General features: G+C 38.5%; 1 protein-coding gene across 1 annotated transcript; it reads left to right on the forward strand.

The window, feature by feature from the left end:
• Nucleotides 1-9,231: 9,231 nt before the first annotated feature.
• Nucleotides 9,232-12,668, forward strand: LOC107803951 (actin-100-like). The gene is made up of 7 exons (XM_016627750.2): nt 9,232-9,325; nt 10,070-10,326; nt 10,399-10,484; nt 10,593-10,986; nt 11,070-11,680; nt 11,828-11,897; nt 12,339-12,668. The coding sequence occupies exons 3-6, from the start codon at nt 10,425-10,427 to the stop codon at nt 11,891-11,893; spliced, it is 1,131 nt and encodes a 376-aa protein (XP_016483236.1). The 5' UTR covers nt 9,232-9,325; nt 10,070-10,326; nt 10,399-10,424; the 3' UTR covers nt 11,894-11,897; nt 12,339-12,668.
• The last annotated feature ends 1,645 nt before the right edge of the window (nt 12,669-14,313 follow it).

Here is a 14,313-nt window from a genome sequence, read left to right on the forward strand (position 1 = left end):
GGGCCATATTGTGAGGATAATTATGGGATCGGGCTGCACGCCGCAGCAGACCATATTATCTTTATATACTTTATTATTATAGGATCAGACTGCACTAGATTGGCTTATTATTGCACGTGAGTTGTCCGTGCGGATCCTGATATTGATACTATAGCACATGAGTTGTCCGTGCAGATTATAGTGCTTGGGCTGAAGGAGCCCCTCCGGAGTCTGTACACACCCCCGGTAAGCGCAGGTACCTACTGAGTGCAAGTGTTGAGCGATTGGGAGGATTGAGTGACTGTGAAGACTGAGTGACTGTGAGGACTGAGTGATGGGGAGAACTGAGTGAATTGATACTCTGAGAAGTATGCACATGGTTTTATCACTAAGATACATTGCATTGACATGCACCCATGACATACAAACATAGAGATGTATTTTTCTCACGTTGTACGGTATCACGTCATTCATGACTTCTCACACATATTGGCCTACGGTCATAGTGATGCATTTTTTCACTGGCTATCTGGAAAGATAATAAAACATCTTATCATTGTTGAAAGGATTTTTGGGAAAAATTATTGTTTTCAAACTTATTCGTATTTTTGGAAACTTTGGTAAACGACTTGGGACTTTCACTGATACACTTGAAAGGCAGAACTATTTTTGAAAATCATGATTTAGCTGAGCATTTATTCCTTGGGTTAATTCTTTCATTACTTGCTTTATGTGGTTATGAACTATTGTTGATTATTGGAGTTGGACTCTGACCTTGGTACAAGCTTGTCATTACTTTCAACCTAAGGTTAGGTTTCTTACTTATTGAGTACATGGGGTCGGTTGTACTCATAATATACTTCTGCACCTTGCGTGCATATGTTGGTTGCTGATGTTGTTGCGTTCGTCGGGAGCTGGATCTGAAGGTGTACCTATGTTCCGGTTGTAGCTGCCTCTTGTTCATGGTAGCTTAGATTCATAAAACTCTGTTTATGTACTTTTCAAATAGATGATGTATTTATTTTATACCAGCTTTGTAAACTCTATTCTTAGAAGCTCATGATTTGTACTACCAATTCTTGGGAAAATGTATTGGTTTTATATATTTTCTTTTAATTAATTGCCTTACTAAATTCATTGGAATTGGATAGTTGATAATTAGCTTACCTAGCGGGTTGGGTTAGGTGCCATCACGACTAGTCGGATTTTGGGTCGTGACAATAGAATACCGAGAACTGTGTGCCTCCTCTAGAATTATTTTCCTCAGTCCATCCACATTTGGAACACATAGACGATCCTGAAGTCACAGAACACCATTGTGCCAATAGTAACTTCCTTGGCACCACCCCGTAGTACCGCTTCTCGAAGAACCAATAAGTGTGGCTCATCAAACTGGCGAGCCTTGATCTGCTCAAATAGTGAAGACTGGGCCACAACACATGCACGAAATTCGGCTGGGCTCTGAAATATCCAGCCTCACAAGTCTGTTAGCCAAGGACTGAATATCCAAAGCTAATGGCCTCTCATCTGCTGAAATGAAAGCCAAACTGCCCATACTCTCTGCCTTCCTACTCAAGGCGTCTGCAACTATATTTGCTTTGCCCGGATGATACAGGATAGTAATATCATAATCTTTTAGTAACTCAAGCCATCTGCGCTGCCTCAAATTTAGGTCCCTATGCTTGAACAAATGCTGCAAACTGCAATGATCAGTGTAAACTTCACAAGACACCCTATAAAGATAATGCCTTCAAATCTTAAGAGCGTGAAAAATTGCAGCTAACTCCAAATCATGTATCGGGTAATTCTTCTCGTGGGGTTTCAGCTGACGTGAGGCATATGCAATAACTCGCCCCTCCTGCATTCATACACAACTCAAACCAATGCATGAAGCATCACAATACATTGTATACATCCCCGAACCTGAAGGTAACACTAACATTAATACTGTAGTCAATGCTGTCTTGAGCTTCTGAAAGCTCACCTCACAATCATCAGACCATCGGAACGGATCACCCTTCTGGGTTAATTTGGTCAAAGGTGCTGCAATAGATGAAAAGCTATCCACGAATCGACGATAATAACCTGCTAATCCTAGGAAACTCCTAATCTCAGTCGCCGAAGTGGGACGATGCCAATTCTGAACTGCCTCGATCTTTTTGGTATCAACTTTAATGCCCTCGCCCGATACAATATGCCCCAAAAATGCTACAGAATCGAGCCAAAACTCGCATTTGGAGAACTTAGCATATAGCTTTTTTTCCCGCAATGTCTGAAGAGCGGGCTGAACGCCTCGGCAGGATAGATGCATCTATGTATCGAGCCGCACGCCCCTCGACAATGTACACGACACTCTGGATTGGGCCGTACGTCCTCGACGGACCTGGCATAGACAAGCTCTGACCCGATGGAGCACGGGACGAACCCTGAGTGGGGAGAGCACTGAGAGATGAATGGCCCTGCTGATAACTGTGTGAACCATGGCCAGACGATGCACCACGGTGAACTGGGTGAGCCGTCTGAGGATGTCTGAAAAGACGACCCCTACCGTGGTAGAACTGACCCCCATAAGGAATACCGCTAAATCCACCCTATCCATGAGGCCTCTTGGCTTCCTTCTCAACCCGCTCCTAGCTACGAACCATCTCAATCTGAAGATACTCTCACTTCTCTCTAAAACATCCGATATTTACCTTAAAATGATCCCCAAAGGCTATTAATCAAAATGGGGTCAGGTTAGAAAATTTCAAAAAATAACCCCTGATGTCAATTATGTGATGTAATTCCATGGTAGCAGAACATATATGTTGCCAGCAGAATGGCCACAAAATGGTATGTCAATTCCGCAATACACTTTCGCGGTAGCAAAATGGTTATCGGCCAGCAGAATGGCCATAAAATGGTTTTCAAATTATAGGTTGGGTCTGGTCAATTCCGCGATGCAAGCGCGTAGACAACATAGTGGTTAATTGTATCGGGTTTATTCAGCTCTTGTAAAAAGAATTTTTGATATATATATATATAAGGCTTTTCCCTTTCATAGCTTTTGAATTTTTCCTTTGCTTTTTTATCTGTATTCGCAAAGATCGAAATGCGCTCGTGCTCTTCCTTACTGCGCGAGTAAATCAAAATATCATAAATGAAGAGAATGACAAACAAATCAATATATGGCCTGAATACCATGTTCATCAAATCCATAAACGTCGTCGGGGCATTAGTTAACCCGAAAGACATCACCAAAAATTCATAATGACCGTATCTAGTCCGAAAAGCAGTCTTCGGAACATCCGAATCCCGAATCTTCAACTGATGGCACCCCGACCTCAAGTCGATCTTGGAGAACACCCTAGCACCCTTCAACTGGTCAAATAGATCATCAATACATGGAAACGGGTACTTGTTCTTAATAGTGACTTTGTTCAATTGGTGATAAGCAATACACATTTGTATCGTTCCATCCTTATTCTTCACGAATAATACTGGTGCACCCCAAGGCGATATTCTCGGTCTGACGAACCCTTTGGCTAGTAGCTCCTCAAGATGTTCTTTCAATTCCTTCAATTCTTTTGTAGCTATATAATACGGTGGGATATATATAGACTGGGTATCTAGAGCCAAGTCAATACAAAATTCAATATCACAATCTGGTGGCATGCCTGGAAGATCTGAAGGAAATACATCGGAGAACTCCCGAATTACAGGCACTGAATCAATAGTCGGAGTCTCTGCAGTAGTATCCCGAACATAGGCTAGATAAGCCAAACAACCCTTCTCGGCCATATGTCGAGCTTTCAGAAAGGAAATAACATGATTAGATGCGCTGACAGACGAACCCTTCCACTCCAACCTAGGAAATTCCGGCATTGCCAAATTAACAGTCTTAGCATGGCAATTTAGGACGACATGATATAGGGATAGCCAGTCCATGCCTAGGATAATCTCGAAGTCGGTCATATCAAGCAACAGAAGATCTGCTCTAGTCTCATAACCACATAATGTAACAGCACAGGATCGATAAATCTGATCTACAACAATAGAATCGCCCACAAGAGTGGACACATAAACAGGAGTACTCAAGGATTTTCGAGAAACACCCACGAAATGAGCAAATAGAGATAACACATATGAATACATAGATCCTGGATCAAATAATACGGAGGCATACTTGCCGCAAGCAGAAATAATACTGGGCTGGAGCGCCAACTGGTCTGCATCTGGTCTGGCCAAAAAAGCATAGAACCGAGCTGGAGCGCCAACTGGCTGACCTCCACCTCTAGGACGGCCCCTACCCACTTGCCCTCCACCTCTGGGTGGTCGGACGGCTGGTGGAGCAACTGGTGTGGAAATTATAGGCTGCTGACCCTGCTATATTGGTCTACCCCGAAGCCTAGGGTAGAATCTCCACATGTGACTGGAATCCCCGCACTCACAACAACTTCTCGGCACAATGGGCTGCTGACTAGAAGTTTGGCCCAAGTGACCTAAATACCCACTGGAAGAACCCTGAATAGCTGGTGGACGATAAGAATTTTTTGGCATAGCACTAAAATAAGGTCGCACTGGGCACTCCGATGAGGCGGTGGTGCTGGATATGGGGGCTTGCTGGACTGCCCTCTCATGAACTGACCTCTACCCCTAGACGGAGCACCTCTAAACTCTCCAGAATATCTAAATCGCTTATCCCTCATAACCTGCTCTCGGCTGCGCTGACGCACACCCTCAATCCTTCGGGCTATCTCTACAACCAACTCATAAGAAGTCCCCATCTCAACCTCTCGTGCCATGGTCGTCTGAATGCCAGTATGTAAACCCGCAACAAACCTCTTCACTCTCTCCGGCTTAGTAGGGAGTATCATAAGTGCATGGCGAGATAACTCAGAGAACCTCGCCTCATAATCGGTCACTGATATTTGACCCGGCTGGAACTGCTCAAACTGAAACCGCAACTCTTCCCTCTGGGAGGGTGGAATATACCTATCCAGGAAAATACGGGTGAACCTGTCCCAAGTCATGGGGGAGAATCTGTTGGTCCGCCAAGAAGATAAGACTTCCACCATCTACGGGCTCTGCCCTCTAGCTGAAAAGTAGCAAAGTCTACCCCTATGAGACTCTAATATCCGCATGTTGTGCAGTATGTCCCTGCACCAATCAATGAAATTCTGGGGATCCTCATGTCACTCACCCCCAAAGACAGGAGGATGTAGTCTAGTCAATCTATCCAATAATTTCTGCGGCTCGGCGGCCGCAGCTGGTCTGGGCCCAAGTGTAGCTGCTGCCACTGGCTTGACTCCACCCATGGGTAGTGCATCCTAGGTCTGATATACAGTAGCTGCCTTCCCATGAGCCTGTGCGGTAGGGGTTTGTGCTCCCCTGCCTACCTGAGATGTGGCTGGGTCTGTCGAAAATAAATCGGCCTGAGTCATAGTGTCCATGAACTGCAGCATACGGCCCATGACCTCCTGGAATCGTGGTGCAGATGTGAAATCCACCGGAGCTGGCTCTGCTACTAGCACCTCGCCCTGTTCCTCAATAATATGATCCTCTGCTGGACCCAATGGTGGCATAACTGGAACAATTCTTGGATGTCCACGTCCCCTACCACGGGCTGGAGCCCTCCCTCGGCCTCTAACAACAGGGGGAGTAGCTCTTCCCTGGTCTGGAATCTCATTAGAGCGCGTTCTCACCATCTATGAGAGAATAAGAGAAAGATATTTAGTACTGCATTATTTGCACGATGGGAGATGAAGAAAGGTAGTTTTCCTAACACCCTATAGCCTCTCGAAGATAAGTAAAGACGTCTCTGTACCGATCCGCAAGACTCTATTAGGCCTGCTCATAACTTGCGAGACCTACGTGAACCTAGTGCTCTGATACCATGTTGTCACGGCCCAAACTCACCTATAGGTCGTGATGGCGCCCAACATCCCAGTTAGGCAAGCCAACTAATGATTTAAACATATATTCATTTCTTTAAAAATTATCCGAGTAATCAAACTCTTCAAAATTTCAAAAATTAAGAAAGATATGAGAAAATAAGATAAATTAAAATCCAAGTAAAATAATTAAATTCACAAATTCTACTAATGTGTGCCAAAACCTGGTGTCACAAGTGTATGAGCATCTAGTAGATTATACAAAATTTTAAATATTGTCTGAAATAAAATAGACATAATGTAAATACAAGAAGAGACATTAGTTGCTGCAGAACGGCTCAGAAAGGCAGCTCACCACTAAGCCTCTGGATAACGTGGGTTCGCGCCGATAGGTCCTCTGATAGTACCTGTCTTAGGTCCTGCACAAAAAGTGTAGCAAGCGTAGCATGAGTACGTAAACAATGTGTACCCAGTAAGTATTAATCATAATCTCGAAAAAGTAGTGACGAGAGGTCAACTTTGACACTCACTATGGGTCTAAAATATTACAATAGAATATATTGAATTAAACATGATTTTTAGGTGAACAACAATAATTTTCTTAACAAGCAGAAATAATTAATTCCTTAAAATTCAATAATTTATAATTTATCAATTAACTTCACAAGCAACAATTAAAATATCAAGGTATCGTATAATTATAATTATTAGGCACGATTTCTTCCGAGGTCGTACGGCCCGATCTAAAGTATCGCGTACACTGCCGAGGGACATGCGTCACGATCCATAGATGCATCTATACTGCCGAGGTGTTCGGCCCGCTCCACAAGAAAGGAGAACATTTTCTTATGAACCTCCGGAATGAGAAATAATTATAATATTAACACGTAGGATATTCAATCTCTACTAACAATTCAATAATTTTTACAAAATTCGAGTATATGAAGTTTCGATTTTTTACTATTTTCTCTAACAATTTACAATATAATTCCAGTAATTTAATTAATTAAAAGGAGCAATTATCACAAGTAATTCATGATTTGAGTCCTAAACTACCCAAATATAGCATAATAAGTAGTTACGCACGGACTCTCGTCACCTCGTGTGTATGTAGCCCCCACAATTAGCAACAATTATTAATGTAAATCACCTATGTGGTAAATTCCCTCTTACAAGGTTAGGCAAGAGACTTACCTTGTCTCAAAGCCCACTTCTCGATCACAATGTCGCGTAAAATCTCAATTCGGTGCCGAAAAATCCGAAACTATCCAAAGTTATATAAAATAATTAATACATACTCAAAAATTCAAAATTAGACTATTAAATAAATTATTCTATCCAAAATGGTAAATTCCTAAAATTTACCCCAGGCCCATGTACTCGGATTCCGGAAATTTTTGGAGAAAATCATTACCCATAATCTCAATAACTCAAATATACAATTTCCATCCAATTTCATAACCATTTTCATGATTAAAAAATTATTTTATACAAATCTAGGTTTTTACTCTAACCTTTGATTTTCATAATTTATAGGTTATAATCTATCCATAATCTATGTATTTAACTCAAAGTTTATAGAATTAACTTACCTTCAAGTTGCTAGTTGAAATCCCTTCTCAAAAAGCTCCAAAATCGCCCAAGAATGGAGAGAAACGGGCAAAAATATGCAACTCCCGACTTAAATGAAGGTTCTGCCTTCGGTGATTTTCGCACCTGTGGAAAAAGCCTCGCAGGTGCGAGATTTTCCTCTTGGCCTGGCTCCGCACCTGCTGACAAATGGACCGCTTCTGTGAAACAACATCTGCACCTCAAACCTTCGCACCTTCGGAACTGTCGGCTTCTGCGCGCCATAGCTCGCACCTGCGCGCTCGCAGGTGTGCCGAAAAATCCTGCTTCTGTGGCGTGTGGCCTGCCCTCCCCTTTCCGCTTCTACGAGGTAAATGCCGCACCTCGACTGCTCAAGCGCAGGTGCGACTGCAGCATAAGCTGGAAACTTCAGTTGTTGCTCCAAATTCCAAAATTGGTCCGAGCCTCGTCCCCCGGGGGCTCGCCCGAACATACCAACAAGTTTGAAATCATAAAACGGACTCGCTCGAACCCTCGAAACATGTAAAACAACATCAAAACTAAGAATCATGCCCCAAACCAAATTGATTCAACTTAAAATTTTTAAATTTTTCAAACTTACTTTGAACGCGCCGAAACATACTTAAACTACTCGGAATGATGCCAAATTTTGCGTGCAAGTCTTAAATCACCATACGGACTATTCCCAGGCTCAAAATTCCAAACGGACCTCAATTACCCCAAAACCTACTCCAAACCAAATTTAAAGAACATTAAGCCTTCAAATAGTTGATTTTTCACTATTAAGCGCTGAAATGCTCTCAGGTTGTGCAAAATCCGATTCGAACATACGCCCAAGTCCAAAATCATCATACGAACCTATTGGAACCGTCAAATCCCGATTTCGAGGTCGTTTTCTCAAAATGTTGACCGAAGTCAAACTTGGGCTTTTAAAACCAAATTAAGAAATCAAGTGTTCCGATTTCAACCCGAACACTTTCAAATCCCGAACCAACCATCCCCGTAAGTCATAAATTAATAAAAGCACATATAAAGAGTTTTATTTAGGGAAACGGGATTTTAAAAGCCAAAATGACATGTTAGGTCATTACGATAAGTAACCTATAATGTAGAAATCTCAACTTTAACTTTTTTAAAAGACGGGCAATGTTGTCTTTTAACCAAATTCTCCAATTCTTTTCCTACTTTCTCTTCATTTTAATGCGTTGGTAGAGTTCTTTTTCGAGAATTAAAAATGGGAGGGTGAAATTTGTAAAACTCCTCAAGTATTAACTAGAGGTATATATCATAAAACCGATCCTTCATATCCATGATCAAAACATGTAAATGAAAAATAAACAACTAGTAATTAGTATTATTTTTTATGTCCCAATTTATGTGATGTAGTTTTGATTTTGAGAGGTAAATAGGTTTTTCTTTGACTGTAATTTATATTATTTTTTATATAGTTTTCAAATATATTAATTCTATTTTAAAATATTTAAAGAAGTATTTTCGAATTTACGATCAAAATTTAAAAAGTGTAATATGGAGGTAGAATAATAAAAGCAATATATTCTTTGACAGGGAAACATAAAGGAGCATAAATAAAAGATTTGGTTTGTCATTCAAAAGGTAAAGAAGTAAACCATAAAAAGAAAAACAAAAGCCCAAGAGCAATACTGATTTATTGAAAAGTTCAGTTTTTATTTACATTTACACGCGTCAATAGCATAGGAGTGTTTGGATTCTAGCTTCTTTCTCCTAAATATATGGAAAATGTAAGGTCATTTTTTGATACCGAGAAAAATATACCATTGATTTTCTGTAAAGGCAGGATAATTTTTCCAACGTTTTCTAATTCGTTACTGAACTAGCAAAGCAATGGGTTCGTATCCATAAAAGTAAGCTTCAATTCCGTTTGATGATCGATCATATTCAGTCTTAAACTCGTTCTCGAATTTGATTTTCTTCTGAGTTCTGATTCACATGTATTTATGTGCATTGGTATTGGTTGCTAAACGAGCAGTTCACTAAATTTTGGGTTTCTGAGTCTTGATTTTAGATTCAGTTTGACACATTGTAATTTGTATATATGATGATTTCATGTGGTTCTGAACCAATTGTTAAATGTCGTTACATGGTTTGGTCGATAGAATTTATCTGTATCATAAATTGGTTAAAAAAAATAAGAATGTGCTATTGATTGTTTCATGACACAAGCTTACGAAATGAAGGAATATGAGTGTCTTCACTAACATAATTTTGTTCAGATTACCCACATTGTCTTCACATGTTAAATTTTTACTTAGAAATTTGTATACCAATTTGTAAGTGATTATAAAAGATTAAGTCAAAGACCGATGGGACTATTGATTGCTAGGTGAATTATTCGTTACATTTTAGTGGGAAGCCATCGTTACATTCGTTACATATAGTGCGACTATGAGCCTAATATTTTGTGTCTTAGGTTCATCACCATTCTTTATGAATGTGAATTTTCTTCAGGTTCTAAGTATTTGTGCAGCCAACTTTGTATCATGGAAAAAAGTGTTTTAACATATCTTGGTATAGAGATGGGACATGTTATTTTGGGAAGTACTACTAGCTAAATTTCAGCATTTTGCTTTTCTTTTTTTCATTGGCAGGAAGGAGAATTAGTATTTCTGAAAATCCATATGATGGGCTTCTTAATTGCATGATGAGATATCTTCAAATTGCTCTTTCATTTGCTCTCGTTGTTTCCTCTGCCTTTAAAGATAGAGAGTCAGAGAGGAGGTTCATGTGCTCATAGCTGGTGGTTTATACTAGAAATTGGAAAATCTATCTCATGACCTTGAGCTTGAAAGGAGATAAAAAGGAGAATCAAACTATATATTAAGGAAGAAATTCCTCACAGACTGAGGTGCTTTTGCGAACAATTTTCACTTTGACTCTGTATTTTTACATGTCCGTCTCACCTAAGTTATACTTACAGAACAAGTATTTGAAGTCTCTTACAAGATGGCTCATTGGAAGGACGATCAACCGCTTGTTATCTACAACGCAACTGGACGGTGCATGGTTAGTTAGAACAAACCGCTTGCAATTTCAGCTCCATGCATGGTGTTTACTGTATTGCCCCCTATCTGACCTACTAATGAATCAAAAGTGCGTCGTTTGTTTCTTTAGGCCGGCTTTGCTGGGGATGATTCTCCAAAGGCTGTTTTCAAAACTATAGTTGGTCGTCCTCGTCACACTGGCGTCATGGTTGGAATGGGACACAAAGATGTCTATGTTGGTGATGAAGCTCACTTTAAAAGAGGTATATTGACTCTGAAATATCCCATTGAACATGGTATCGTAAGGGGCTGGGATGATATGGAGCAAATCTGGCACCATACATTTTACAATGAGCTCCGTATTGCTCCTGAGGAGCATCCCGTTCTTCTGACTGAGGCACCACATAACCCCAAGGTTAACCGAGAGAAAATGACTCAAATCATTTTTGAGACATTCAATGTGCCAGCCATGTATGTCGCAGTCCAGGCTCTTCTTTCTCTATATGCTAATGGTCGTATTACTGGTAAGCAGCAGATGGAATACCAGCATATGCTGGTTCACTACTGTCTTAGTCAGTCACTAATTTATTTGTTGTTCTCTGACAAGGTATTGTTCTTAACTCTGGTACTAGTATAAGCCAAACTGTCCCAATATATGAGGGACATGCACTTCCGCATGCTATCTCGCGGTTAAATCTTGGTGGCCGTCATCTTACAGAGTATCTATGGAAGATTCTCTCGGAGAGTGGTTTTCCATTTAAATCAAGTTTCATTGATAGTTCTCATATGAAGAAGACGATTGCTTATGTTGCACTGGATTTTGAACAAGAGATTGAAAAGGCAAAAAAAAGCTCAAAATCAGTTGAGAAGGGCTATGAGCTTCCTGATAGACAAGTCATTAATATTGGTGCAGCAAGATTCCGTTGTCCTGAAGTCCTCTTCCAACCATCGTTGATTGAAATGGAAGCAACAGGAATTCATGAAAAAATCTACAATTCAATCATGAGATGCGATATTGATATTAGGAAAGATTTATTTTCAAACATTGTGCTTAGTGGTGGCTCAACTATGTTTCCTGGCGTAGCACAACGTATTAGCAAAGAAATCACTTCTCTTGCTCCAAGCAGCACGAAGATTGAGGTGGTTGCACCACCTGAGAGGAAGTACAACGCTTGGATAGGAGGATCAATTCTAGCTTCCCTCAGTACTTTCAAAAAAGTTAGTTTCTCTTTGCTTTATTTGACTTATCAATTAAACCAACCTATTTAAGTCTAAGTCTCAAATAATTGGTTCTAGCTATGATCGTCTTCTTGTTAACTCTTTTAAGCTCAAGTGATACATCATTTATATCTATGTCCCATGCAGATGTGGATAACAAAGGCCGAGTATGATGAAATTGGTCCCTCTATTGTCCACAGGAAGTGTTTCTAATTTGGTGAGAACTTAAGAAATCATCTTTAGTTAAATTCATTCAAATGAATGCTTCATTTTATGTCACAGTGGCCTGTTTCTTTTTGAAGTGATACTGAATTATCTGAGCAGTCTGTTTTAACGTGCGATTCTTGCTTGGCTTGGCTTTATTGGTGTCTTTGTAAGTTAGCTAGTATGCAGGGAGCTGGTGGATCGTCCATTATGAGATGTTGGTTATATTTTTATCATATAAGCAGACTTTTTCAGAAGGGTGGAATCTGGATTAGCTTTCCTTTATTTAACAATATATTTTATCAGAAAATATATGGATAAGTAGTTGTGTAATTGCAGAAAAGTAGATCTATATGTTTTATGCCTTGTAAGTTAGCTTTGGCGATGTTATGCTACTTTCTATGTTACCAGTTTGCAAGGAGAGATTTTTGTTCATACCTTTCTATTGTTGTAGGTGATATGAATATGAATGCCAAAATAGTTTGAAAATCCAAAGGACTGAAGAAGCATTTTTGTCCAACCTTGGCAAGAAATGAAGTGACCGTTGAGCAAGGCAGTCCATCAACTGCAATGTTACTGCACACATAGCTAACAAAAAGCAAGCTCTCTTTCTAGTTCAAATTCTTGTTACTTTTATATTGTTCCTTAGGTACCTGCAACCAGACGGGCCTAAGTGGGTCCCGGGTTAAGTGGGCCGGTCCCGGGCCTAAGTAGGCATAAACGGGCCTAAGCGGGCCCAACAGATACTTTCTATTTTAATTTTTTTTAATAGAAGTTAGAGAAAAAAAATGGTATCTTAAGATATATAAGCTATATTCGATTTACTATATATACATCTTAAGATATGTATATATATTGAATATATCGAATATATAGTATAGTATATACTTAAGCTTATATATATATATATATATATATATATATATATACACACACACACACACACACACTATACTATATATACATAGTATATTCGATATACTCGATATACATATATATATAAGCTTATATATATACTATACTATACTATATATACATCTTAAGATATATAAGCTATATTCGATTTATATACTATATATACATCTTAAGATATATATATATATACACACACTATACTATATATATATAAGCTTATATATATACTATACTATACTATAATATATATACATCTTACTATATATAAGCTATATTCGATTTATATACTATATATACATCTTAAGATATACTATATATACATGTATATCTACTATACTATACTATATATATATCTAGTATATCTAGTATACTATGTATATATAGTATATCTTAAGATGTATATATAGTATAGTATAGTATATATATAAATATATATATATATATATATATATATATATATATATGTATGTATATATAATACTATATATATATCTAGTATATCTAATATACATATATATGTATATGTATATCGAATATAGCTTATATATCTTAAGTTGTATATATAGTATATATATACTATACTATACTATACTATATATACATAGTATATAAGCCATATTCGATAGTATACATCTTAAGATATACTATATATACATGTATATCTACTATACTAACAGTAAGGTAATCACAGTCATTACCACTTCTACTAATATCAGTTGTAATAGCAAGACGACAATTTATATGAGTAAATAAATAGCGCAAATATTATTCATATTCATGTTTATATTTATAAATATCACTCTTTACGGTTGTGCGAGGAAAACCTTTATAAGTAGGATTATAAACTTTTCTAATATAATGCACAAAGTGGGGGTTATAAGGAAAATTATAGGGTAAGCACATAACAGTAACCATTTTTGCCAATTCTTCCCGGTCTTTTTTTGGATCATAATATAAAATGCCACCGGTAACAGTGTTAATTCCCGGTTAAAATTGATTTGACCCGGTACTAAGATCAGCCTGACTAAGTGCACTTGTCCCCTCAGCCAAAGCTTTCATATGAAAATATCTAGCTTTATCTTGAGGGTGTAGCAATATGTGTCTAGTCAAACTTTTCGTCCCCCCGACTTCCAACATATTGAAAAACTAACTCTTTGCCACAAATTTTATACTTAGCCCTATTTTTTTCTCTTAGTTGAGTAAAAAATTACCAAACAAGAGATGTTTCTGCCCGTTTAGAAGGTTGTCTAGAAAAAGTAGGAGCACTAACAGGAGGTTGTTGGAAATTGATTATCGTTGAAGACTTCAATTCACCAACTTCACAATTGTTTCACAAATTGTAACAATAAAGTAAGCAATAGTAGCAATTATAGAAGTAAATTAGAGAGAGATTGTGATAAATTGATGATTTTGTAAGAAAAAATGAAATAATGATGGGGTATTTATAGTTGAAAATAGGGGAAAAGTGTAATTATAAAAAGTTTGGGATTAAAAAAAAATAGCCGTTGCGACCG

This window comes from Nicotiana tabacum, chromosome 12 (assembly GCF_000715075.1).
Source record: "Nicotiana tabacum cultivar K326 chromosome 12, ASM71507v2, whole genome shotgun sequence".
In the NCBI taxonomy this organism is placed as follows: Eukaryota; Viridiplantae; Streptophyta; class Magnoliopsida; order Solanales; family Solanaceae; genus Nicotiana; species Nicotiana tabacum.